At 39.5% G+C, this 24,859-nt stretch overlaps 1 protein-coding gene across 2 annotated transcripts in view; it reads left to right on the forward strand.

The window, feature by feature from the left end:
- The first annotated feature begins 4,073 nt into the window (after positions 1-4,073).
- Positions 4,074-24,859, forward strand: part of LOC106093654 (fatty acyl-CoA reductase wat) — a 40,322-nt gene continuing 19,536 nt past the window's right edge. For both annotated transcript variants that reach the window (XR_009398803.1, XM_059371046.1), the window contains exons 1-6: positions 4,074-4,152; positions 4,243-4,730; positions 8,286-8,414; positions 23,421-23,540; positions 23,654-23,752; positions 23,870-24,026. Coding sequence is in view for 1 of the 2 variants with exons in the window: in XM_059371046.1 (XP_059227029.1) it covers positions 4,128-4,152; positions 4,243-4,730; positions 8,286-8,414; positions 23,421-23,540; positions 23,654-23,752; positions 23,870-24,026 (1,018 nt within the window). In the remaining variant the exon portion in view is untranslated. The remainder of the gene's footprint in view (positions 4,153-4,242; positions 4,731-8,285; positions 8,415-23,420; positions 23,541-23,653; positions 23,753-23,869; positions 24,027-24,859) is intronic.

Here is a 24,859-nt window from a genome sequence, read left to right on the forward strand (position 1 = left end):
AAGAATTGCGCCCTCTAGAGGCTCAAGAAGTCAAGACCCAAGACCGGTTTATATGACAGCTATATCGGGTTATAAACGGATTTGAATCATACTTAGCACAGCTGTTGTAAGTCACAACAAAACACCTCATGCAAAAATTCAGCTGAATCGGATAATAATTGCGCCATTTAGTGGCTCAATAACTCAAGACCCCAGATCGGTTTTTATGGCAGCTATATCAGGTTATGGACCGATTTCCATCATATTTAGCACAGTTATTGAAAGTCATAACAAAACACGTCATGCCAAATTTCAGCCAAATCGGATAAAAATTGAGCCTTCTAGTGGCTCAAGAAGTCAAGATTCAAGATCGGTTTATATGGCAGATATATCAGGTTATGAACCGATTTGAATCATACTTACCACAGTTGTTGAAAGTCATACCAAAACACGCTATGCAAAATTTCAGCCAAATCGGATTGGAATTGCTCCCTGTAGAGGGTCAAGCAGACAAGCCGCAGATCGGTTTATATGGCAGCTATACCAGGTTATGAACCGACTTGAATCATACTTAGCACAGCTGTTGAAATTCACAACAAAAAACCTCATGCAAAAATTCAACAGAATCGGAAAATAATTCCGCCCTCTAGTGGCTCAAGAAGTCAAGACCCCAGATCGGTTTATATGGCAGCTATATCAGGTTATGGACCGATTTGAACCATACTTAGGACAGTTGGTGAATGTCACAATAAAACACGGCATGCCAAATGTCAGCCAAATCGGATAGGAAGAGGCTCAGGAACGTACGCTGGAGGTTATGAGAGAAGCCGTTGTTCAAAACCAAAATTAGCGTGCTTTCGACAGACAGACGGACGGACGAACATGGCTAGATCGACTTAAAATGTCATGTCGACCAAGAATATATATACTTTTTAGGATCTTAGACGCATATTTCGAGATGTTACAAACGGAATGACGAAATTCGTATACCCCCATCCTATGGTGCAGGGTATACAAAGTATACGATTTTGTTCCTGCAGCACCACCCCCTCACCTGCTTTACAATTTCATAATTCGGTCAGTGGTAATTATGTCACTATCGTTTGTTTTACGGCAGTCTAGATATTAATTCGGCCATGGTGGTGGGGCTGGTATGCATTTTATGACATTTAACTGTGTAATCGACTCGTTATGTGATGGGAAATTGTGAGACGAAAGGACATGCGGTTTAGGAGTTGTCTCAGCAAGCCAACATGTGGTCAGAAACAAAGCGTTTGTCTGCACAACTTTTACCTACCATAAGGTGGTTGGGAGAAAGGGTTCGCGTGATGTGTCTGCTCCCGGACAAGTTGCATGCTAGTCGCGGCAATCCAATTGAATTGTGGGAATTTCTTGAAAGAAGCCGAACTGTTATTTATTGATTTGGTTTGGTTTGATTGATTGATACATTGGGGGAATGGCATGACAATCCTTACGTAGAGCCCACCTACCAAATGCACACTGGGAGAGTAGTGAATTTAAAATGCTGGTATAGTTTTAAATTAAAGGTGGAATATCACTAACCTGTGTTTCAATTTGTAAACTTGAATTACGGTAAGGAGCTCTTGCAATTCATCGGGGCGACTCAATGAAGCAAAAGTTTAAATGGCTCACCACAGTTTCTACTAGAGGAAGAACACTTTCGATCTTGACCTTCACTTGAACTTCTATCCTAACTATCAAATAACAAAGTGAGGCCAGCTTGAATAGTTTTGCCCCGATCAAGTATTGGGTTGCCCAAAAAGTAATTGCGGATTTTTTAAAAGAAAGTAAATGCATTTTTAATAAAACTTAGAATGAACTTTAATCAAATATACTATTTTTTACACTTTTTTTCTAAAGCAAGCTAAAAGTAACAGCTGATAACTGACAGAATGCAATTACAGAGTCACAAGCTGTGAAAAAAATTTGTCAACGCCGACTATATGGAAAATCCGCAATTACTTTTTGGGCAAACCAATATTTATATTCTTGATCGTCACGATATTTTATGTCGATCTAGCCATGTCCGTCCGTCTGTCCCTCCGTCTGTCGAAAGCCCGCTAACTTCCAAAGGAGTAAAGCTAGCTGCTTGAAATCTTGAACAAATACTTTTTATCAATGTAGGTCGGTTGGGATTGTAAATGGGCCAAATCGGTCCATGTTTTGATATAGCTGCCGTATAAACCGATCTTGGGTCTTGACTTCTTGAGCCTTTAGAGGGCGCAATTCTCGACGACTTTGACTGAAATTTTGCACGTGGTGTTTAGGTATCACTTCCAACAAATGTGTTAAGTATGATTCAAATCGGTCTATGATATGGTATAGCTATCATATAAACCGTTCTGGGATCTTGACTTCTTGAGCCTCTAGAGGGCGCAATTTTCGACGAATTTGACTGAAATTTTGAACGTAGTGTTTTGGTATCATTTCCAATAACTGCGCTAAGTATGGGCCAAATCGGTCCATGTTTTGAAATAGCTGCCATATAAACCGATCTTGGGTGTTGACTTCTTGAGCCTCTAGAGGGCGCAATTCTCGTCCGATTTGACTGAAATTTTGCACGTGGTGTTTTGGTATCTCTTTCAACCACTGCGCCCAGTAAGGGTGAGATCGGTTCATAATCTGGTATAGCTGTCATATAAATCGATCTTGGATCTTGACTTCTTGAGCCTCTAGAGGGCGCCATTCTCATCCGATTTGACTGAAATTTTGCACGTAGTGGTTTGGTATCACTTCCAACAAATGTGTTAAGTATGATTCAAATCGGTCTATAATAAGGTATAGCTATCATATAAACCGATCTTGGATCTTGACTTCTTGAGCCTCTAGAGGGCGCAATTCTCGTCCGATTTGACTGAAATTTTGCACGTGGTGTTTTGGTATCTCTTTCAACCACTGTGCCAAGTATGGGTGAGATCGGTTCATAATCTGGTATAGCTGTCGTATAAACCGATCTTGGGTCTTGACTTCTTGAGCCTCTAGAGGGCCCATTCTCATCCGATTTGACTGCGATTTTGCACGTGGTATTTTAGTATCACTTCCAACAAATGTATTAAGTATGGGCCTCTAGAGACGCCATTCTCATCCGATTTGACTGAAATTTTGTACGCAGTGTTTTGGTATCACTTCCAACAAATGTGTTAAGTATGATTCAAATCGGTCTATAATATGGTATAGCTATCATATAAACCGTTCTTGGATCTTGACTTCTTGAGTCCATAGAGAGCGCAATTCTCATCCGCTTTGGCTTAAATTTTGCATGAGTTGTTTTGTTATAATTTCCAACAACTATGCTGAGTATGGCGCAAATCGGTACATAACCTGATATAGCTGTCATATAAACCGGGATCTGGGATCTTGACTTCTTGAGCCTCTAGAGGGCGCAATTCTCATCTGATTTAGAAGAAATTTTGTACAACCGCTTTTCACATGACCTTCAACATACGTGTCTAATATGGTCTTAATCGATTAATAGCTTGATGCAGCTCCCATATAAATCGTTCTCCCAATTTTGCTTCTTGAGCCCCTACAAGGCGCAATCCTTATCCGAATGAACTGAGATATTATATTGCCGCCGATTATATAAAAAATCCGCAATTACTTTTTGGGCAACCCAATACAATGACTTCTACAATTTTCAGCATTCATTTATGGTCCGAATAGGACTATAACTTGATATAGCTCCAAGAGCACAACAGTTCTAATTCAATATTATGCGTTTGCCTAAGAAGAGATACTGCGCATAGAACTCGACAAATGCGATCCATGGTGGAGGGTATATAAGATTCGGCCCGGCCGTACTTAGCACGCTTTTACTTGTTTCACTTGTGATTTTTATCATCGTCTAAAGAACGTTGAAAATGCAATCCCTGGCAGAGTGTATACAAAATATGGACGGGCTAATCTAAAGACGCTTTTATTTGTCATCTTTGTGAATAGCATACCCAAAACCGATAGTTTGCCTAGTTTGCCAAGTTATGGCCTAATCACCACTTAATAAACTATCTCCCACTGTGGGTTGTTTGAGTTTACCTATATTTAGCTACACGTTCTAGATTCATTGGTCAGTGTATCAACAAACGAGCAGGACAACGGTCAACAAATAGAAAATCAGTCACACACAAAACATGGACGACTTAGAAGTGAACAAAGGTCTTTTAAATCAAAATAATAAAAAAAAAAAAATTTTAAATAAATTTGATTTCAATATTGAATTAATTTACTTTTGTTTCGTTTGCATAGATGCCAGAAGAGCCAGCATAGGATCATGCGTTGAATGCAAATCAATTTCCTCCACTTCATCGCCAATGCAATCACCAAGCCGCAGCAAGAGCCCCTTGGCCAAGGTATATGAAAAGGCAACACCCAAAACGGCAGCACCTGATGGGACAACAATAGCCACTCGCTATACGGGTAACAAGAAAAACTACCAGCCAAATGGTGGCATCGATGCTGCTCCTGGCACCGCCAATGAAGCACCACTCCATTGCCACGACGAGGACAATATCGCCAGCAAACATTTCGCAAACACTTGTGGCTACGGCGAAACACCAATCAAGGATTTCTACCGTGACGCCACTGTTCTCATCACGGGCGGTACTGGTTTCGTGGGCAAGGTGCTGATTCAAAAACTGCTGCGTACCTTTGAGGTGCGTAGAATTTATATGCTAATACGGTGCAAGAATAACATGACGGTGGAGCAGCGTTTACAGGAGTACTTTAACGAAACGGTGAGTGTGAATGCAGGTGTGAGGGATGTCAAAACAGTGGTTACGAATTATGGGAACAAATGGGAAAGTTGATATTTGGCCTAGGGGGAAATGAAATCATTGCATGGGGAAGGTGCTCACCTCACTTTGAGTTTTTTTTTTTTTTTTTAAATATAAATAATACATTGAAAGGATATTTTCAATGACACCAAACAGCAATTGTCATTGCCGTGAAGTAATTTACAAATGTTTGATTAGTTCAAGTTCCCACGGCATATCTCAATGACGACATATCATATGGCATGTTGTGCATAGTTGTTATACCCACCACCATAAGATAGGGAGTATACTAATCTAGTCCTTCTGTTTGTAACGCCCTGAAGTATTGATGTGTGAACCCCTTCTTGACATTCTGAGTCGAGGAAGCCATGTTCGTTCCTCCGTCCGTACATCCGTTTGTGGAAATCACCATAGAGGTCGAAGGCGTAAAGCTAGCAGCTGTAAATTTTGCACAGAGGTTTCTAACTGATGTACGTCGTTGAAGACTACAAATGGGCCATATCGATTCAGAGTTGAATGTAGCTCCCTTATAAAGTGATTCTTCGATTTCACTTCTTGAGCCGCAATTGTTAACCAAAATGGTTGAAATTTTGCTCGTAGTGTTCTGCGACAGTTTCTTCTACTTTCGGTCAAAATCGGTTTACAACCTGATATAGCTCCCATATAAACCGACCTTTAGGCGCTGGAAGCCACAATTGTTATCTGATTTGACTGAAATTTTGCACTTAGTGGTTTGATATGGCGTCCAATATAAGTGGTAACTATTGTCCTTATCGGTCTAAAACTTGATTTATTTTTAGACCGATTTTTTTTTTACCCACCACCGAAGGATGGGGGTATATTCATTTTGTCATTCCGTTTGCAACACATCGAAATATCCATTTCCGACCCTATAATATATTCTTGATCAGCTTAAAAATCTAAGACAACTGGCCAAGTCCGTTCGTCTGTCTGTTGAAATCACGCTACAGTCTTTAAAAATAGAGACATTGAGGTGAATTTTTGCACACATTTTTTTTTTGTTCATAAACTGGTTATGTTTGAAAATGGGCCATATCGGACTATATCTTGATATAGCCCCCATATAGACCGATCCGCCGATTTAAGGACTTAGGCCCATAAAAGCCACATTTATTACCCGACTTTGCTGAAATTTTGGATAGTAAAATGCGTTAGGCCCATCGAAATCCCTCGTCAATTTGGCCCACATCGGTCCGGATTTCGATATAGGTGCCATATAGACCGATCCTCCGATTTAGGGTCTTAGGCAAATAAAAGCCACATTTATTATCCGATTTTGCTGAAATTCGGGACAGTGAGTTTTCTTAGGTCCTTCGACATCTCTTTTCAATGTGGACCTGGTCGGTCCAGATTTGGATATAGCTGCTATATAGACCTATCCTCTGATTTAGGGTCTTAGGCCCATAAAAGCCACATATATTATCCGATTTTGCTGAAATTCGAGACAGTGAAATGCGTTAGGCCCTTCGACATCCTTCAATAATTTGGCTCTGATCGGTCCAAACTTGGATATAGCTGCCATATAGGCCGATATTTATTTATAAAATTGATTTAGGGTCTTAGGCCCTTAAAAGCCACATTTATTATCCGATTTTGCTGAAATTTGGGACAGTGAAATGCGTTAGTCCCTTCGACATCCTTTGTCAATTTGAAGCAGATCGGTCCAGATTTGGATATAGCTGTCATTTAGACCGATCTCTCGATTTAGATTCTTAGGCCCATGAAAGCCACATTTATTATCTGATTTTGCTGAACTTCGGAAAAGTGAGTTGTCTTAGACCCTTCGACATCATTTTTTTAATTTGGCCCTGATCGGTTCAGATTTTGATATAGCTGCTATATAGACCGATTTCTCGATTTAAGGTTCTGGGCCCATTAAATGCGCAATTACTGTTCGATATCGCCGAAATGTGGGACAGTGAGTTAAGTTAAGCCCCTTGACATACTTCTGCAATATGGCATAGATCGGTCCAGATTTGGATATAGCTGCCATATAGACCGATATCTCGGTTTTAAGTTTTGGGGCCATAAAAGGCGCATTTATTGTCCGATTTCGCCGAAATTTAGGACAGTGAGTATGGTTAAGCCCCTTGACCTACTTTTGCAATATGGCACAGATCGGTCCAGATTTGTATATAGCTGCCATATGGACCGATCTCTCGATTTAAGGTTTTAGGGCCATAAAAGTTGCATTTTTAGTTCGATGTCGCCGAAATTTGGGACAGTGAGTTAAGTCAGGCTCTTCGACATCCTTCGTCAATTTGGAGCAGATCAGTCCAGATTTGGATATAGCTGTCATATAGACCGATCTATCGATTTAGGGTCTTAGACCCATAAAAGCCACTTTTATTACCCGATTGTACTGAAATTCGGGACATTGAGTTGTCTTAGGCCCTTCGACATTTTTTTCAATTTGGCCCTGATCGGTTCAGATTTTGATATAGCTGCCATATAGACCGATTTCTCATTTAAGGTTTTGGGCCCGTAAAGGCGCATATATTGTCCGATGTCGCCGAAATTTGGGACAGTATGTTTAGTTAGGCTTTTCGATGTTCTTCTTCATTTTGGCCCAGATCGATCCAGATTTGAATATAGCTGCCATATAGACCGAGAGATCGGTCTATATGGCAGCTATATTCAAATCTGGATCGATCTGGGCCAAAGTGAAGAAGAACATCGAAAAGCCTAACTAAACATACTGTCCCGGTCTTTTGGATCAGATTTCGCCGAAATTTGGGACAGTGCTCTGTGTTAGGTTCTTCGACATTTTTCTGCAACTTGGCCCAAAGCGGTCAGATTTGGATATAGCTGCCATGTAGGCCGATATCTCGATTTAAAGTCTTGGCCCCATAAAAGGCGCATTTATAATCCTATTTCACTGAAATTTGACACAGAAACTTTTGTTAGGCTTTTCGACATCCGCATATGGTTCCGATCGGTTTATTTTCAAACATAGCTACTGTACTTATTAGTATTTGGTCCAAATCGGAACGTATTTCGATATAACTGCTATGGGACATAAGGTATGCAATTTTCACCGGATTTTGATGAAAGGTGGTTTACATATATACCCGATGTAGTGGGTATCCAAAGTTCAGCCCGGCCGAACTTAACGCCTGTTTACTTGATTTGATTCATTTGGCAGAAACTTGTGGAATTTTTTAGCAGAATTCACCTTGGTGTGTTCTCAAGACTCGGCCGGGTAGAACCTAAAAAGTTTCTACTTGTTTTTAGAAAATCTGAACAAACGCAGTCAACAGAAACATTCACAATTGGAAATTAGAAATGAAAGGAGACTTTTCTACATCTTCCTGGTTATTGGATTTTCTGTTATATATATTTTTTTGTTTTTTGGCCCAGAGCATTTTTCGACCTATAAATGCTTCCTTTTTATCGAAACCACTGTTGTCCTCCGTCAGCACCATGATTACGCAGCTACAGACCATCATCGCACAAGTCTCACCATTATTGTGTTTACCTTTGACTCTTTCACAGATATTTGATACGATACGTGTAGAAAATGCCAAACTCTTCGAAAAAGTGCATCCCATACGTGCAAACTTTAGTGCCATCGATCTGGATATTGCACCCGCAGATCGAGAGCTGTTGAGCAATGAGGTTGCGGTAAGTAAAATATTTGCCATTGAAGACAGTTTCCAATATGGCATGGCAAGAAGCAAGGAAGCGGCCACAACTAGTACCTCGGTCGCATGCAAATGCCTTTGCCACCAATGCAGCAGTTGGGAAATACCTGGCATTGGTGTGTGTATTGGTTGCTGGTATAACAAAAGAATTGAAATACACAAGAAGTGACACCTACGCCAGGCTATGAGGTATGAAACCAAGAATGACGGAAGTGAAGAAGCGATTGGAGGAACTATTTACAATTCCCAAATAACCACACTTACAATTTGTTGGAAAACTTTGTACCAGCAAATGCTGTATGTATGGTGGTGAAATTGTGGTTGAGGAAGTTTCCAAAGTTTATGTCATTATCGTTTTCTACAATCGACTCGATATCTTGTCAGAGTGTTTTTTTTTCGCTGCTTATTGTTGTTGAGAAACTTACTCATACATATTAAGGCAATTTTGTCCATCTAAAGCGATACTCTAAATAGGGGGCGTGCAGCATGCCTAAATAGAAAATTTCCCTTTGCCTAAATGCTTTTGCAATTCCTCTTTTTATCTCTTTTTAGCCAAACAAAGAATATTGAATCAGAACTGTCATGCTATTGGAGCTATATCAAGTTATAGTCCGATTCGGACCATATAAGAATGCTGAACATTGTGGAAGTCATTGTGTAATATTTCAGTTCATTCGGTTAGGGATTGCGCCTTGTAGGAGCTCAAGAAGCAAAATCGGGAGATTGGTTTATAAGGGTGTCGGTAATGGCTTCGTTCGATTTATTTCGAGCTTTCTCAGAGATCGCACTATTCGAGTCGTTATAGATGGGTTCTCATCCAATGAGCACAAATTGACCGCACCCCAGGGCTCTATTGTTTCTCCTTCTTTTTTCTTATTTTCATCAACGATCTGTTGGGTCAGACATCGAATCCGATCTAATCATTTGCGGATGACAATAATCTCTGTCATTCGTACTCATTCGACCATAGGCCAGGTATTCGAGAGATTGAGGACAAGAGGTCGGTTATGGGCCGGTACACTCTGCCAGGATTTGTTGGCCATTTCTGAGTGGGGTCAAATGAATCGAGTAGAAGACTCAGTGCTGCTTGATGTCACACAAACGATTCGCTGAACCATTACGACCATCATTGTCTATCTAGATGTTGAGCAATCAGAAGCTGTTCTGGGCATGACATGTATTCGAAGTGTCGAAAGAGTTTTAGGCTTCCTTAAACGGTGTAAGAATTATTTCACTCCGACTGATCTTCTTCACATCTACACCACTTTCATAGGGCCGAAAATGGAGTACAACTCACATGTATGGGCTGGAGCTTCAAAATCATCCCTGGATTGGGTATAGTGGAATATCCAACTCTATTGCCTCCCTTCATCATCGTCGCAATGTGGGTTGTTTGGCGCTGTTCTATCGGCACTTTCATGGTGTGTGTTCATCTGATATTCGCCTTTTTATTCCTGATGTAAGGATGTATGTCAGGGATACTAGACTTTCCAGGAACTCACGCCCGTTTGTAATTGATTGGCCAGCGGACCGCACAATACATTAAAGAGAGAATTCTTATTTCGCCCGAACCGTTCGTATGTGGAATCGACTTCCGGCTAATGCTTTTCCCACCCACTTTGACATCCAATGTTTTAAGACAAATATCAATAAGCACTACATCCTTTTTACCCCCTCCAATTCCTAATTTCCTCTCGCCAACGCAATGCACTGCGTTCATAGGGGACATGCCCAGCGTGTTAGCTGAACAAAAAAAAAAAATCGGAAGAGAATTGCGCCCTCTAGAGGCTGAAGAAGTCAAGATCCCATATGTACCGATTTGCGCCGTACTTAGCACAGTAGTTGGAAGTCATGACAAAACACATCATGCGAAATTTCAGCCAAATCGGATGAGAATTGCGCCCTCTAGAGGCTCAAGAAGTCAAGACCAAAGATCGGTTTATATAACAGCTATACCAGATTATTAACCGATTTGAATCATACATAACACAGTTGCTGGAAGTGATACCAAAATACCACGTGCAAAATTTCAGCCAAATCCTATGAGAATTGCGCCCTCTAGCGGCTCAAGGAGTTAAGATACCAGATCGGTTTATATGGCAGCTATATCAGGATATGTACCAATATGCGCCGTACTTAGAACAGTAGTTGGAAGTCATGACAAAACACCTCATGCGAAATTTCGGCCAAATCGGGCGAGCATTGCGCCCTCTAGAGGCTCAAGAAGTTAAGATCCCAGATCGGTTTATATGGCAGCTATATCAGGTTATTAACCGATTTGAATCATACATAACACAGTTGCTGGAAGTGATACCAAAATACCACGTGCAAAATTTCAGCCAAATCCTATGAGAATTGCGCCCTCTAGCGGCTCAAGGAGTTAAGATCCTAGATCGGTTTATATGGCAGCTATATCAGGATATGTACCGATTTGCGCCATACTTAGAACAGTTATTGGAAGACAAAACAAAACGTCTCGTGCTAAATTTCAGCCAAATCCTATGAGAATTGCGCCCTCTAGCGGCTCAAGGAGTTAAGATCCCAGATCGGTTTATATGGCAGCTATATCAGGATATGCACCGATTTGTGCCGTACTTAGCACAGTAGTTGGAAGTCATGACAAAACACGTCATGCGAAATTTCAGCCAAATCAGATGGGAATTGCGCCCTCTAGCGGCTCAAGAAGTCAAGACCAAAGATCGGTTTATATAGCAGCTATATCAAAAAATTGACAGATTTAAACCAAACGTAGCGCAGTTATTGGAAGTCATAACAAAACACCTCATGCTAACTTTCAGCCATACTTAGGACAGTTATTGGAAGTCACAACAAAACACCTCATGCAAAATTTCACCCAAATCGTATGAGAATTGCGCCCTCTAGCGGCTCAAGAAGTTAAGATCCCAGATCGGTTTATATGGCAGCTATATCAGGTTATGTACCGATTTGGCCATACTTAGGACAGTTATTGGAAGCCATAAAGAACACCTCATGAAAAATTTCAGTCAAATCGGACGAGAATTGCGCCCTCTAGAGGCTTAAGAAATCAAGATCAAAGATCGGTTTATATAGCAGCTATATCAAAAAATGAACCGATTTAAACCAAACTTAAACCAGTTGTTGGAAGTGATACAAAAACACCACGTGCAAAATTTCAGACATATCGCACGGGAATTGCGCCCTCTAGAGGCTTAAGAAGTCAAGACCCAAGATCGGTTTATATGGCAGCTATATCAAAACATGAACCAAATTGGCCCATTTAATAAGAAATATTTGTGAAAAATTGCAACCGGCTAGCTTAACTCCTTCGAAAGTTAGCGTGTTTCCGACAGACAGACGGACGGACATGGCTAGATCGACTTCAAATGACATGACGATCAAGAACATACATACTTTATGGGGTCTCAGACGCATATTTCGAGGTGTTACAAGCAGAGTATTGGAGCAATTCATTCGAGCATTCGACACGAGCCTTTTTTGGACGATTGACAAATTGTATGGGATCCAACGCGAACAATTTTTTTTTTACGATCAAATGTTTATGCAATATTGACTGCATGCCGGTACCACTTATACCTAAGGTTGTCCACATGACGATCTTGCAATATCTGTTGGCGCACAGCACCAATGAAGGCCACCGTAGCGCAGAGGTTAGCATGTCCGCCTATGACGCTGAAAGCCTGGGTTCGTATCCTGGCGAAACCATCCGAAATAAATTTTCAGCGGTGGTTTTCTCCTCCTAATGTTTGCAACATTTGTGAGGTATAATGCCATGTAAAACTTCTCTCCAAAGAGGTGTCACACTGCGACACGCCGTTCGGACACAGCTATAACAAGGAGGCCCTTTATGTTTGAGCGTAAACTTGAATTGGATTGCACTCGTTGATATGTGAGAAGTTTGCCCATGTGCCTTAGTGCAATGTTCATGGGAAAAATTTGCTTGCTTACAGCACCAATAGTTTTTTGAAACAACAACTGATTTTGGACCACCTTCACGAAATTCGTCTTGGAGTGAACTATGACCTCGGTTGAATTTACTATACCATCGATAAACATTGGTCCTTGATGGTGCATCATCGCCAAAAATTGAATTAAGTTCATCGATGCACTGTTGTTGAGTTAATCCGCGTCGAAAGTTGTAAAAAATAATGTTCACGGTTTAATTCTATGTTTTGGGCGAGATGAGTCTTTTAAGTTACTGTAAGCAACACAAATATCGCTCATATCTCAAAACGTTCTTAGTACGTATAACCTCAAAAATGTCAAGCTTTACGATAGAGCTGCCAGTTGGCAGATTGCAACCCAAGGGTTGTTGAATCCCGTAATATAAAAGGCAAACCTCGTAACGTCCAGATAGCCCAATTTTCACCTATTGGGCAGGTGTAGAATGTTATGTAGTCGGTATCGCCAGACTTTTGATTTTCCTCTCTTGTGTTATTTGGATATGTCCCCACACATTGTAGATATTGACGTCTTGGGAAGTTATCCCAGATTTGACTTCTCCAGTTAGTCTTTTTTAAACATCTGCACCGTCGAATTTTTATTCTATTTAGCTGACGCTTTGTATGTGAAGTACAGTAGTGTCATTTAAATCGTATGGTAAAAAGAGACCTAACGGTGCAATAATCCGATACGTTTTGAGTACTTAGAAAGTGCAATGTTTATCTGATTTAAATTCTAACGGCTTCGAGGGTGCATTTATCACCCCATTTCGCTTTGAATTGTAAATTTGCTACAGTGAGTTGTATTGGACAGGTAGAAATTTTTAGTGAATATGGTACCCATGGAACCATATTTGAATAGAATAACCGATTTCACGATTGAGTCTAAAAATAACTTTGAGACCTTTTTAGATTGGAGACAATGGACAAGAATGGCCCACATTTGGATATATCTGTTATATAGAACGATTAGGGTCTTGAGTACATTAGTGCACACTTGCTACTCTATTTCGCTGAAATTTTGAACCTCAAAAACCGTTTCGTATATGGCCAAAATCGGACAATGTTGCAATATAGCTGCCGTATAGATGGCAAAGTTCGGTCCGCCCCACTTAATGCAGTTTAGTTAATGTCTTAGGCCAAAACTGTATATATTTCACACTGTTTTTTTTTTAACTTTTGACAGCATAACCTTTAGTTTTAAGGCCAAATCCATTCCATAGATTTTTTTTGCAATAGGATTTAGTTTGCCTGTTAACTAAGCCCAAAATAGTTCAAAGTAATCAAAATATTTGAACAGCTCAATTTCCAAATATGATTGAGGCGTACGAGCATATTTGGCAAAGCAAAATTTTTGAATGGGAAATCCTGATTTGATGCAAACATTTCAATCACGAATAAATGCATGCAAAGGACCTAAAGCAAATACATACCAATGCAAATCAAGTGAAACTAGCTACAGTCCTGGTTATTTCATATAGTGGAAGCATATGCTGCTATAGGCGAACAAATGTGCGGCCGAGTGCAATATTCGTCAAAATTGGAGCAACATATATAGCAAAGCTGCATCAGAAGGTAAAACGATTTTTATACCCACCATCGAAGGATGGGGATATATTCATTTTGTCATTCCGTTTGCAACACATCGAAATATCCATTTCCGATCCTAGAAAGTACATATATTCAGCGTAAAAATCTAAGACGACCTAGCCATGTCCGTCCGCCTGTCCGTCTGTTGAACGTCACGATACAGTCTTTAAAAATAGAGATATTGAGCTTAAACTTTGCACAGATACATTTTTGTCCATAAGTAGGTTAAGTTCGAAGATGGGCTAAATCGGATTATATCTTGATACTAGCTGAACCCGGTCCGCTCCGGCATTGGCATGGTCGAAAAATGTTAACGCTTTGGGGAAGGGGTGATGCCCTAATTACATGGTCCTACATTTGGATATCAAATTCGTATTCTATTCCCAATTACGATGGTCAGTATAAAATTGCTGTTTGTGTGGTATTTTGGGAAAGGGGTAGACCCCCAGAAAATTGATCCCGAAAGTGGGTATCAATTCTTGCTCTACCCCCCAATACCTTTCATTTAAGCTCCACATTGACATGATCGGCAAATATGCCCGATTTAGGTCTGTTTTGGGGATTGGGGTGGTCCCCCAAACAATAAGCCCGGAAATTATATCATATCTATATATGATTTATTTGAACCACATATTGAGATTGGCCTCAAATTTGGATATCAAATTCGTTTTCTAATCTCATTTAAACTCCTTATTGCAAAAGTCAGCAAATATATTCGTTTTATAGTGGTGGGGCGTCCCCTAGACAGTTGGTCCCTAATGTTGATATCAGATACGTGGTCTACTCCCAAATACCTTTAATTTGAGCCCCATATTTCCATAGTCGGCAAACATGACCGGTGTTTTGGGGGATGGGCGGCCACTCAGTGAGTTGACCTTGAAAATATATATCGGATTCATGTTCTACTCTAAAAACCCTCTTATTTGAGCCTCATGGTGGCAACATAGATACTTTCCCGAATATCGATAACAGATTCGTGCCTTACTCCCAAAGACCTTTCATTTGAGGCCCATATTGCAATGGTCGTAAATTTGTCGCCTTTGAAGGATGTTTTTGGGGTTGGGGTGGTCCTCCTAATACTTGGTCCGACAATTGGATATCAGATACGTTTTCTTATTCTAAATACCTTTCATTTGAGTCCCATATTGTCCTGATTGGTGTATATATATATGTTAGGTTTAAGGGTGGGGCGGCCCCCCTAGGTACCCCATCCGAAATTGGAATACAAAATTTTAATTTTTAGGGTACCCATGAGAGCACACAAAATTTCGCTGAAATCGCACCACCCATCTCCGAGATCTGGCGTTTCTGAAAATTAGGGTGAGGGGGAGGGTCCGCCCCCCCCCCCCCTTTAGATATCAAAAAATGTAGTACCCTATTTTCACCACGGGATCATTTTGCACAATCTGTGAATATATTAAGAAAATCGGTTCAGCCGTTTCAGAGTCTACAAGGAACATAGAAACAAACCTACAAAAAAAACACAAATTGATTTTTATATATAATATAGCCCCCCTTATAGACCGATCCGTCGATTTAGGGTCTTAGGCCCATAAAAGCCACATATATTATCCGATTTTGCTGAAATTTGGGGCAGTGAGTTGTGTTAGACCCTTCGATATCCTTCGTCAAATTGGCTCAGATCGTTCCAGATTTGGACCGGATCGGTCTAGATTTGGTTATAGCTGTCATATAGACCGATCCTCCGATTTATGGTCTTAGGCCCATAAAAGCCACATTTATAATCCGATTTTGATGAAATTTGGGACAGTGAGTTGTTTTAGGCCCCTTAATATCCTTCGTCAGTTTGGCTTAGATCGGTCCAGATTTGGACATAGCTGCCATATAGACCGGTCCTCCGATTTAGGGTCTTAGGCCCATAAAAGCCACATTTAATATCCGATTTTGATGAAATTTGGAACAGTGAGTTGTGGTAGGCTCTTCTACATCCTTTGTTAATTTGGCTCAGATCGGTTCAGACTTGAATATAGCTGCCGTGTAGACCGATCTCGCGATTTAAGGTAAATCCAAATTGGAAATTTTGCCCATTAACATTCCACTAATCAACAGAGGCAACTTCTCACATATCAATGAGTGCAGTCCGATTCAAATTTAAGCTCTATGATAAGGGGCCTCCTTTTTATAGCCGAGTCCGATCGGCGTATCGCAGTGCGACACCTCTTTGAAGAGAAGTTTTGCATGGCATAGTACCTCACACAGAGGTGTCCAGCATTAGGAGGGCAAATTTACCGCTGAAAATTTTTCTGTAGCTCTCGCCAGGATTCGAACCCAGGCATTCAGGGTCATAGGCGGACATGCTAACCTCTGCGCTACGATGTAAGATATTGCATTTATTGTCCGATTGTATCAAAATTTTGAGACAGTGAGTTTTGTTAAGCCCTTCGACATCCTTCTTCAATTAGGGCTTGATCAGTCCAGATTTTAATATAACTGCCATATAGACCGATCTCTTGCCGAAATTCGGGACAGTGAGTTGTGTTTGTCCCTTTGACATTTTTCTTCAATTTTGCTCACATCGGTCCAGATTTGGATATAGCTGCCGTATAGACCGAACTCTCGATTTAAGGTTTTGAGCCCATGAAAGGCGCATTAATTGTTCGATGTCGCCGAAATTTGGTACAGTGAGTTGTGTTAGGCTCTTCGATATTTTTCTGCAACTTATACCAAATCGGTTCAGATTTAGATATAGCTGCCATATAGACCGATATCTCGATTTCAAATCATTTATAATCCGATTTCAAATTTGACACAGTGACTTATGTAAGGCTTCCTAACTTAGAATTTCCATTTGCGGGGTTACTTTTTAGTACTTAGACGCACAACAAGCCGATTACTGGCTTAGGTGTATGTCCAGAGTGGTATGGGGCGGATTACCATCCGCACCTTCTTTTCTACCTAACCTAGAATTCTCATGAGCTCTAAAAGTTGTTCATTGGTCTCTATTACTTCAACCTTTACTGTAGAGGGCAATGTTAAGCTGGTCCATAGTGAAAATCGTTGTCAGCTTATGTGAAAGGACTAGAAAAACAATAAACAAATATTTTTGTCAAAATAGTGATGTGTTGAAATTGGATAGCTGTTGGACCAAATGCAAAATGAAAATGTCCAAAACGATACAAATTCCTGCACATTGCCAAGTGTTAACATGTTTCGGAGACAAGCAAACAAACAAACCCACTTGTAAATGTCCAATACTAAAAATATCCTTCATTTCGTCATATATATATATATGGTAGTTGGAGCGAAAATGTTCCAAGTCTATAGTGGTAGATATTTTAGATGCATAAACTAAGTAAAACGGTGACTTACGATTACATTGTTCGATTATGATGAAACTTTGTTAATTGGTTATTTAAATAAAAGATAAACAAATGAAAGTGCGTTGCGAGTTCTGAACCTATTTCTATGAAATTAAACAGCAATGCCGGCAGTCATAAGATTATCCTTCGTGCCAAATTGGGTGGGAATCGGTCAGCAAATGGGCACAGTATTGTAATATGACTCCACATCGGACGAACATTTAGATGGGAACTTTATCCAAATCTTAACCGTTTTTTTTCGAGTTTCAATAGGGTTTATCTCTGGGCCAAGAAATGATGCCTGTGCCAGATTTGAAGATGATAGGATGTAAATTGCGACCTGTACCGATTCAGCCAAATCGGATGAGAATTGCGCGCTCTATTGGCTCAAGAAGTCAAGATCCAAAATGGGTTTATACGACGGCTATACCAGATTATGAACCGATCTCACCCGTACTTGGCACAGTGGTTGGAAGTGATACCCTCTAGAGGCTCAAGAAGTCAAGATCCAAGATCGGTTTATATGGCAGCTATATCAAAACATGGACCGATTTGAACCATACTTAGCGCAGTTGTTGCAAGTGATATCAAAAAAACACCACGTGCAAATTTTCAGTCAAATCAGACGAGATTTGCGCCCTCTAGAGGCGCGGACTGATTTGGTCCATTTACAATCCCAACCGACCTGCACTAATAAAAAGTATTTGTGCAAAATTTCAAGCGGCTAGCTCTACTCCTTCGAAAATAAGCGTGCTTTCGGCAGACAGACGGACGGACGGACAGGCGGTCGGACATGGCTAGATCGACTTAAAATGACATGACGATCAAAAATATATATACTTTATGGGGTCTCAGACGCATATTTCATGGTGTTACAAACAGAATGACGAAATTAGTATACTCCCTTCCTATGGTAGAAGGTACAAAGTATAAATATTTCGGAACGTCGTAATATTCTAAGAAGATTTAACGATGTCCGTCTATCCGTCTGTCCGTCCGTCTGTTGTAATCACTCCACAGCCTTCAAAAATAGAAATGTTGAGCTGAAATTTGGCACAGATACTTTATTTTGATGCACACTGGTTAAGCTTTTGAACGAGCCACATCAGACCATATATGGATATGGCTGCTATATAGACCGATCTGCCGATAAAGGTTCTAATGCCCATAAATGCTTTATTTTTTATCCGATTTCGCTGAAATTTGAAACAGTAAGTAGCTTTAGGCCCCTCGACAATTGACTCAAATATGGTTCAGATAGGACTATATTTAGATATAGCTGCCATATAGATCGATCTCCCGATTAAGGTTCTGAAGCCCATAAAGGCTTTATTTTTTAACCGATTTCGATGAAATTTGAAACAGAGGGTTATCTTAAGCCTCAAATATAAACATCATCAGCTGATCCCCTCCAACGAATATACTGGGAAATAGTGGGAACAGATCATCGGTTAGTTCAACTACGTAAAACCGTAACGTAACAACGTATGAACGCAAAAAAACGTCGAATTCATCACAATGGATCACACAACATCACCATCACCATCAACCTCTGCTAAGCCTAGGGATTCACTTATTTTAGCCCCAAAACGCCTGAGGGAGCTGCATGACCCTCTAAGTGAAAACCTTTCTAAAACCCCGAAGCTGGCAAGCTATGAGTCACCAACTCGAATTATAAATATTATTCAAAAAAGGTTTGACAAACAGCACGAAGAAATACAATTTTTGATGGAAAAAATGGAGCAACGTATTCTAAATGAAATGAATAATCGGTTAAGTTACGTTAAACATGACATTATTCAAGAGGTAAAAAACGAGTTAAAAAATGAATTCAAATCAGTCATTGATAAACTGACTACAAAAATCTCTAGTTTTGAAGAGCGAATAGAGAAACTTGAATTGGCAAGTATCGAGAATGCTAACTTAAAATCGGCTGTCAACGATTTAAACTTGCGCCTCTTACAACAAGAGAATTTGATTGTAGCCAACGATGTGCGTATTAATGGTATACCAGAGTATGAAAACGAAAATCTGCCAGTTATTTTTGACAATATATGCAAGTATCTCAATATATCCAATATACACCTTATTTCAATATATCGCGTAAGAAATATAAAGAATATACGTGGCATAAAAGATGGAGCCATTGTAGCTAAATTACAAACGCCATATGAAAAAAACTTTCTACTTAAAGTAGTCGCTGAGTATAAGCGGAATATAAAAGGACATTTGAAACTTCAACAAATTGGTATTGATGGAGATGTGCCTTTCTACATCAATGAAAACCTCACGCCTTTCAATCATAAAATCTTTTCATCGGCATTAAAAATCAAAAAGGAGAATAGAATTAAGGCAGTTTATACATTACGTGGAATAGTTTATATAAAAATACATGATTCAGATGAACCTTTATGCATTAGAACTTTTGAGGAACTAAATAGACTTTTTCGCTAATTCAGGCTTTGATCAATATTGTTTTATATTTGTGTTTAATTTAAAAGATACATACATTTCCTATTATTTAAACAATGCAACACTATGTTTATTGACAATTTGTGCATTATATATTTTATTTCATACGCGCTTTGTCACTTCTAATGCTGACCATTTCCTCATTAAATATTTTTTCAGTCTAGGTGAGATGATCGTTAATTATGCATTCAATGATGAGTGCTAATAGTAATAACAGGAGTTCCAGAGATAATTTGCATGCCATGATTAGAGTTTTGGCTAAAATGAAAAATGGTATGAATATAATACATTTGAATGCCCAGAGCCTACTAAAGAAGATTGATGAATTTCGCTTTATTTTTGTCGGATCCAATGTTGATTTTATATGCGTGACCGAGACATGGTTCAGAAGCGACATGCCTGACGAATTGGCTAAGCTTGATGGTTACTATTTATACCGGGTTGATAGACAAGGACATGCAGGGGGTGTGGCCATATATGTTAGGAATGGTATTGCTTCTAGGATACGACTTGTTTCAGACCCGCAGGATAATATGGAATATATATTTATTTCAGTCGGAAGAGACAATAAAACGCTTTTGATCGGTAATGTCTATAGGCCGAATAAATTGGTTCGCACGGATGAACTGATGGAGAAAATACATGAGGTTTCTATGTCGTTCAATGAAATTATCATCACAGGTGATTTCAACTCGAATTTGCTTTTAGATAATAACTTGATTAGTGACTTTAATACATATGGCTTACATTCTGTTAATTCGGATACTCCAACTCATTATACAAATACATCTGAGACTCTATTGGATCTTTTTCTTGTTGGGTCAGTGGATAAGGTGCTGCTTTATGACCAACTTTCTGCTAGTTGTTTCTCCAGGCATGACATTATTTTCTTAAATTATAATTTTACTATGGAATACGAGGATAAAACTATTTGGTATAGAGACTTTAGACATGTAGACAACGAGAACTTACTGACGGATCTGCTCTCAGTGGAATGGAGTGCGATATACCACTACGTGGATGTGAACGAGAAAGTAAGATTTCTTGAAGAGAATGTGATCCGCCTCTACGAGAGATACGTGCCTTTGAAACGTAGGGTTGTCAAATCAAGGCAGCAGCCCTGGATAACCGGACGAGTGACTGAATTGATTTCTAAAAGAAATCGGGCTTACAGTAGGTGGAAGAGGTTCAGGACTGAAAGACTCCATGACGAATATAGAACACTCAGGAATCAGGTTGTAAAGGAGATCCGGGAGAACAAGATGTCGTTCTATGGTGAAAGGTACAACTCTGCTGTCACTTGCAGGCAAAAATGGGGCGTGATCAGAGACATTGGTATCGGAATTGGAAAGAAGACTGGCGAAGATGCGAATCTTTCCAAACCCGAACTCGATGATATGAACCGGCAATTTTTGGCCATTAATGTACCGTTTGCGCAAGGTAATGTTTACTTGGGCGGATTGCAGACTGACGTGAATGGCATTGACGAGCAATTCAGATTTCGACTTGTTGATCAATGTGACGTTCTGGAGTCAATTTTGAGGATAAAATCCAATGCCACAGGTGTCGATGGTATTGACCCTAGCTTTCTGAAACCAATATTACCGAATCTTTTACCATTTATTACACATATATTTAACTATATACTTCTGTCATCGATCTTTCCCAGTGGCTGGAAGAGGGCAAAGGTTATTCCGGTACCTAAGTCCAATAATGATTTTAGACCAATTGCGATCTTGCCATTCTTGTCTAAGGCATTTGAGAATATTGTGTATGATCAGATAAATACATTTTTAAACAGGAATTTCCTTTTATCAGATAGGCAATCTGGGTTTCGTAAACGCCGTAGTTGTACGACTGCACTTATTGATGTAGTCGAAAATATTAGACGCAATATTAATGATAACCACGTAAGCTTTCTTGTCCTATTAGACCACTCTAAGGCATTCGATTCTGTGGATCACACGATATTGGCATCTAAACTTACAACCTTGTTTAATTTTGACGACACAGCAGTTCGGTTTATTGCATCATATCTGGACAGGCGCACACAGGCTGTTTACTCTAACGGTATGATGTCTGATTTCTTGGAGCTTACTCGTGGTATTCCTCAGGGTTCTGTGCTGGGACCACTATTATTTTCATTATATGTCAATGATATTGCAAGCATACCTGATGGATATGACATGCACATATACGCTGATGATGTGCAATTGTGTTTCTCTTGCAGGACGAGTGATACAAGGTCATATGTGGCGTGGATTAATTTGCAGTTAATTGCCATCAGTGATTGGGCAACCAAGAATGGCTTGAAGTTGAATCCTGATAAGACGAAGTGCATTGTTATCTCGAGAAAGTCTATAGATACATTGTCTTTGCCTAGGCTTGCCTTAGGTGACAAGACCATAGAGTATGTGCAGACTGCAAGGAATTTAGGGGTATTATTTGACAATACTCTGTCCTGGAATAGGCATATTGAGTTGGCTATAGGACAGATTTATGGTATGTTACGGACTCTTTGGTCTATTCACCAATATATTCCATTCAGTGTGCGTCACGCAATTGCTCATGCCTATTTACTACCTAAACTTTTGTATTGTTGTGAGATATACGCAGAATGTGACTACGTCCATAAGCGTAAATTAAAAGTAGTTTCGAATGACATTACACGATTTGTTTATAGTATCAGACGTGCGGATAGTATATCATCGGCTTCTAGACAGTTTTATGGGATGGAATTTGAAAATTTTTTGAAATTTCGTGCACTGACTTTCATGCATCGCTTAATTTATACACATGAACCCAAATATCTTTACGACCGGTTGGAAATCTCACGATCTTCTCGAACCAATTGCATGGTTCCACTGCAAAGTAACTACTTGGTATGTGACAGACAATTTTTTGTTTACACCATTCGTCTCTGGAACGCCCTCCCAATCAATTTAAGAAATAGTCCTAATGAAAAGAACTTTAAACTTAAGCTAAAACATCATCTCACTTAGGAAGTAATTTAATTTTGACCCTTTAAATATTAGTTCACATTTATCAATATATACATCAAATTACACTAATAATTATTTATCTTCTGTATAATTCTTTAATCATTAATTTCTTTGTTTATACTTAAATACCTATGTAATAGTATTATTTTTGTGAAACTATTAGTTATTGACATATATCGGATAGTACTGTAATTTATAAGTAATGCTTGTTGTACTATCATTACATTTTTATCAAATAAATAAAAAAATAAAATATCTGTCCTTATATTTTATATAGCTGCCAGATCAGAATTCGGTTCATGTAAGGGTTACCTCACAGTATGGATCGATTGAAACTAAACTTATACAGCTGTTGCAAATCATAGTAAAAGTCATCGGACAAAATTTTTTCTCAATCGTATATAAATTGACCTCTGTAACCGGCAGATCGGTTTATATGGAAATTATATTTAAACATATCTATATGCGACTTTATTGGGATTCATGCCAATATTTCGAGATGTTACAAACAGAATGACGATATTAGTATACCCTCATCTGATGTTATGTCGAAGGGTATAAAAATGGATTTAGACCAATTCGCATTTGCTGACTTATGTACACCTTCTCTTCGGCCATGGAAATCAGTTCAGTTAATCGTATTTCTGTTTGATTTTTACAGATTGTTTTCAATGTTGTCGCATCGGTGAAGTTCAATGAGAAGCTAAGCGATGCCATCGACATCAATGTTCTGGGCACCAAAAAAATATTGGATCTGGCCATGGAAATGAAAACTCTAAAGGTAAATGGAACATTGTAAAGCACTACGGCAACATATCCATCAATGAAAATGTTAATGAACTCTTCCCCGCCATGTCTCCCCTCCCCCTCGCCCTTGTCACTATACTATGACAGTCTTTTGTGCATATCTCCACACTCTACTGCAACTGCAACAGGAAATTCATCAACGAGAAAGTGTACGAGACAGAGATTGGCTATGAAAAAATAATGCAGGTAAAGTGAGAAGAACTCCAAGGAGCGAAACAAAAAAAAAAAAAATTCTTGGCAATGCATTGCCAGCATCCAAGCAATCACTTGTGAAAGTGACGAAATGCAATCCTTCCGTTTCAGATCTTTCGCATATTTGATGATGAGACTTTGGAAAAGTTTCGTCCATGTCTAATTGGAGAAATGCCAAATACCTACACCATGACCAAGAAATGTGCAGAGAATTTGGTGAACCACAAAGCGTTTTATCTGCCAGCCGGAATATTTCGGCCACCAATCGGTAAGTGGATGTTAAAAAGTGCAAGGCACACCTTCACACACTGCAAACAGCATGCATATGTAGCGAACAAAATTAATACTCCTAAGAGTCATTCACGTCGTCCACATCTTTGTCCTTGTCCTTAACGAATGCTTGTTTTTGTCATCATCCTTGTCGTTGGTTGCTTGCTGTTGCTGCTACTGCCTGTGTTTCTGTGGCAGTCATTCCATTTGAACAGGAAAAAGTTTCGCCAGCGATTCCCAAGGGCACACAAAACTCTGAATGGAAGTTACAATTCATTTCGAATAGTCAGTTAATGGTTTTAGTTGAGATAAAAAATGCAAGCAAACGAAAAAAAAAGAAAAACAACTTCTGTTTAAAGCATCTACAAATGATAAAAAATTACCATTTTGCACATTTTCTCCAGCAGTTGTTGAGCTACTGGTCTTTGCTGCTGCTTTTTAGATTTTGTTGTTGTTGTTTTTGTTATTGTTGTTTGTCAAATAGGAAAATTTACAGGGGCAGCATATAACAAGTACATTAGTGAGTAAACTAGTGTCCCAGTGGCTGATAGCAACATTTGGCCAAACTTTTCATACACTGCCAGAAAAGAGAGAAAACAGGAATTACTTTATTTTATTCGAAAACAAAACAAGCCGAATCATATATACCCTCCACCAAGGATCGCATTTGTTGAGTTCTCTTTTTAACATTTGTGTTAGGCTTTTCGACATTCGGGTGCCTTTAATGGGGGCCAAGACTTTAAATCGAGATATCGGTCTATATGGCAGCTATATGCAAATCTTGACCGATTTGAGCCAAGTTTCAGATAACTTTCGAAAAGCCTAACACAA

Source organism: Stomoxys calcitrans, chromosome 1 (genome assembly GCF_963082655.1).
Source record: "Stomoxys calcitrans chromosome 1, idStoCalc2.1, whole genome shotgun sequence".
NCBI classification, from domain to species: Eukaryota; Metazoa; Arthropoda; class Insecta; order Diptera; family Muscidae; genus Stomoxys; species Stomoxys calcitrans.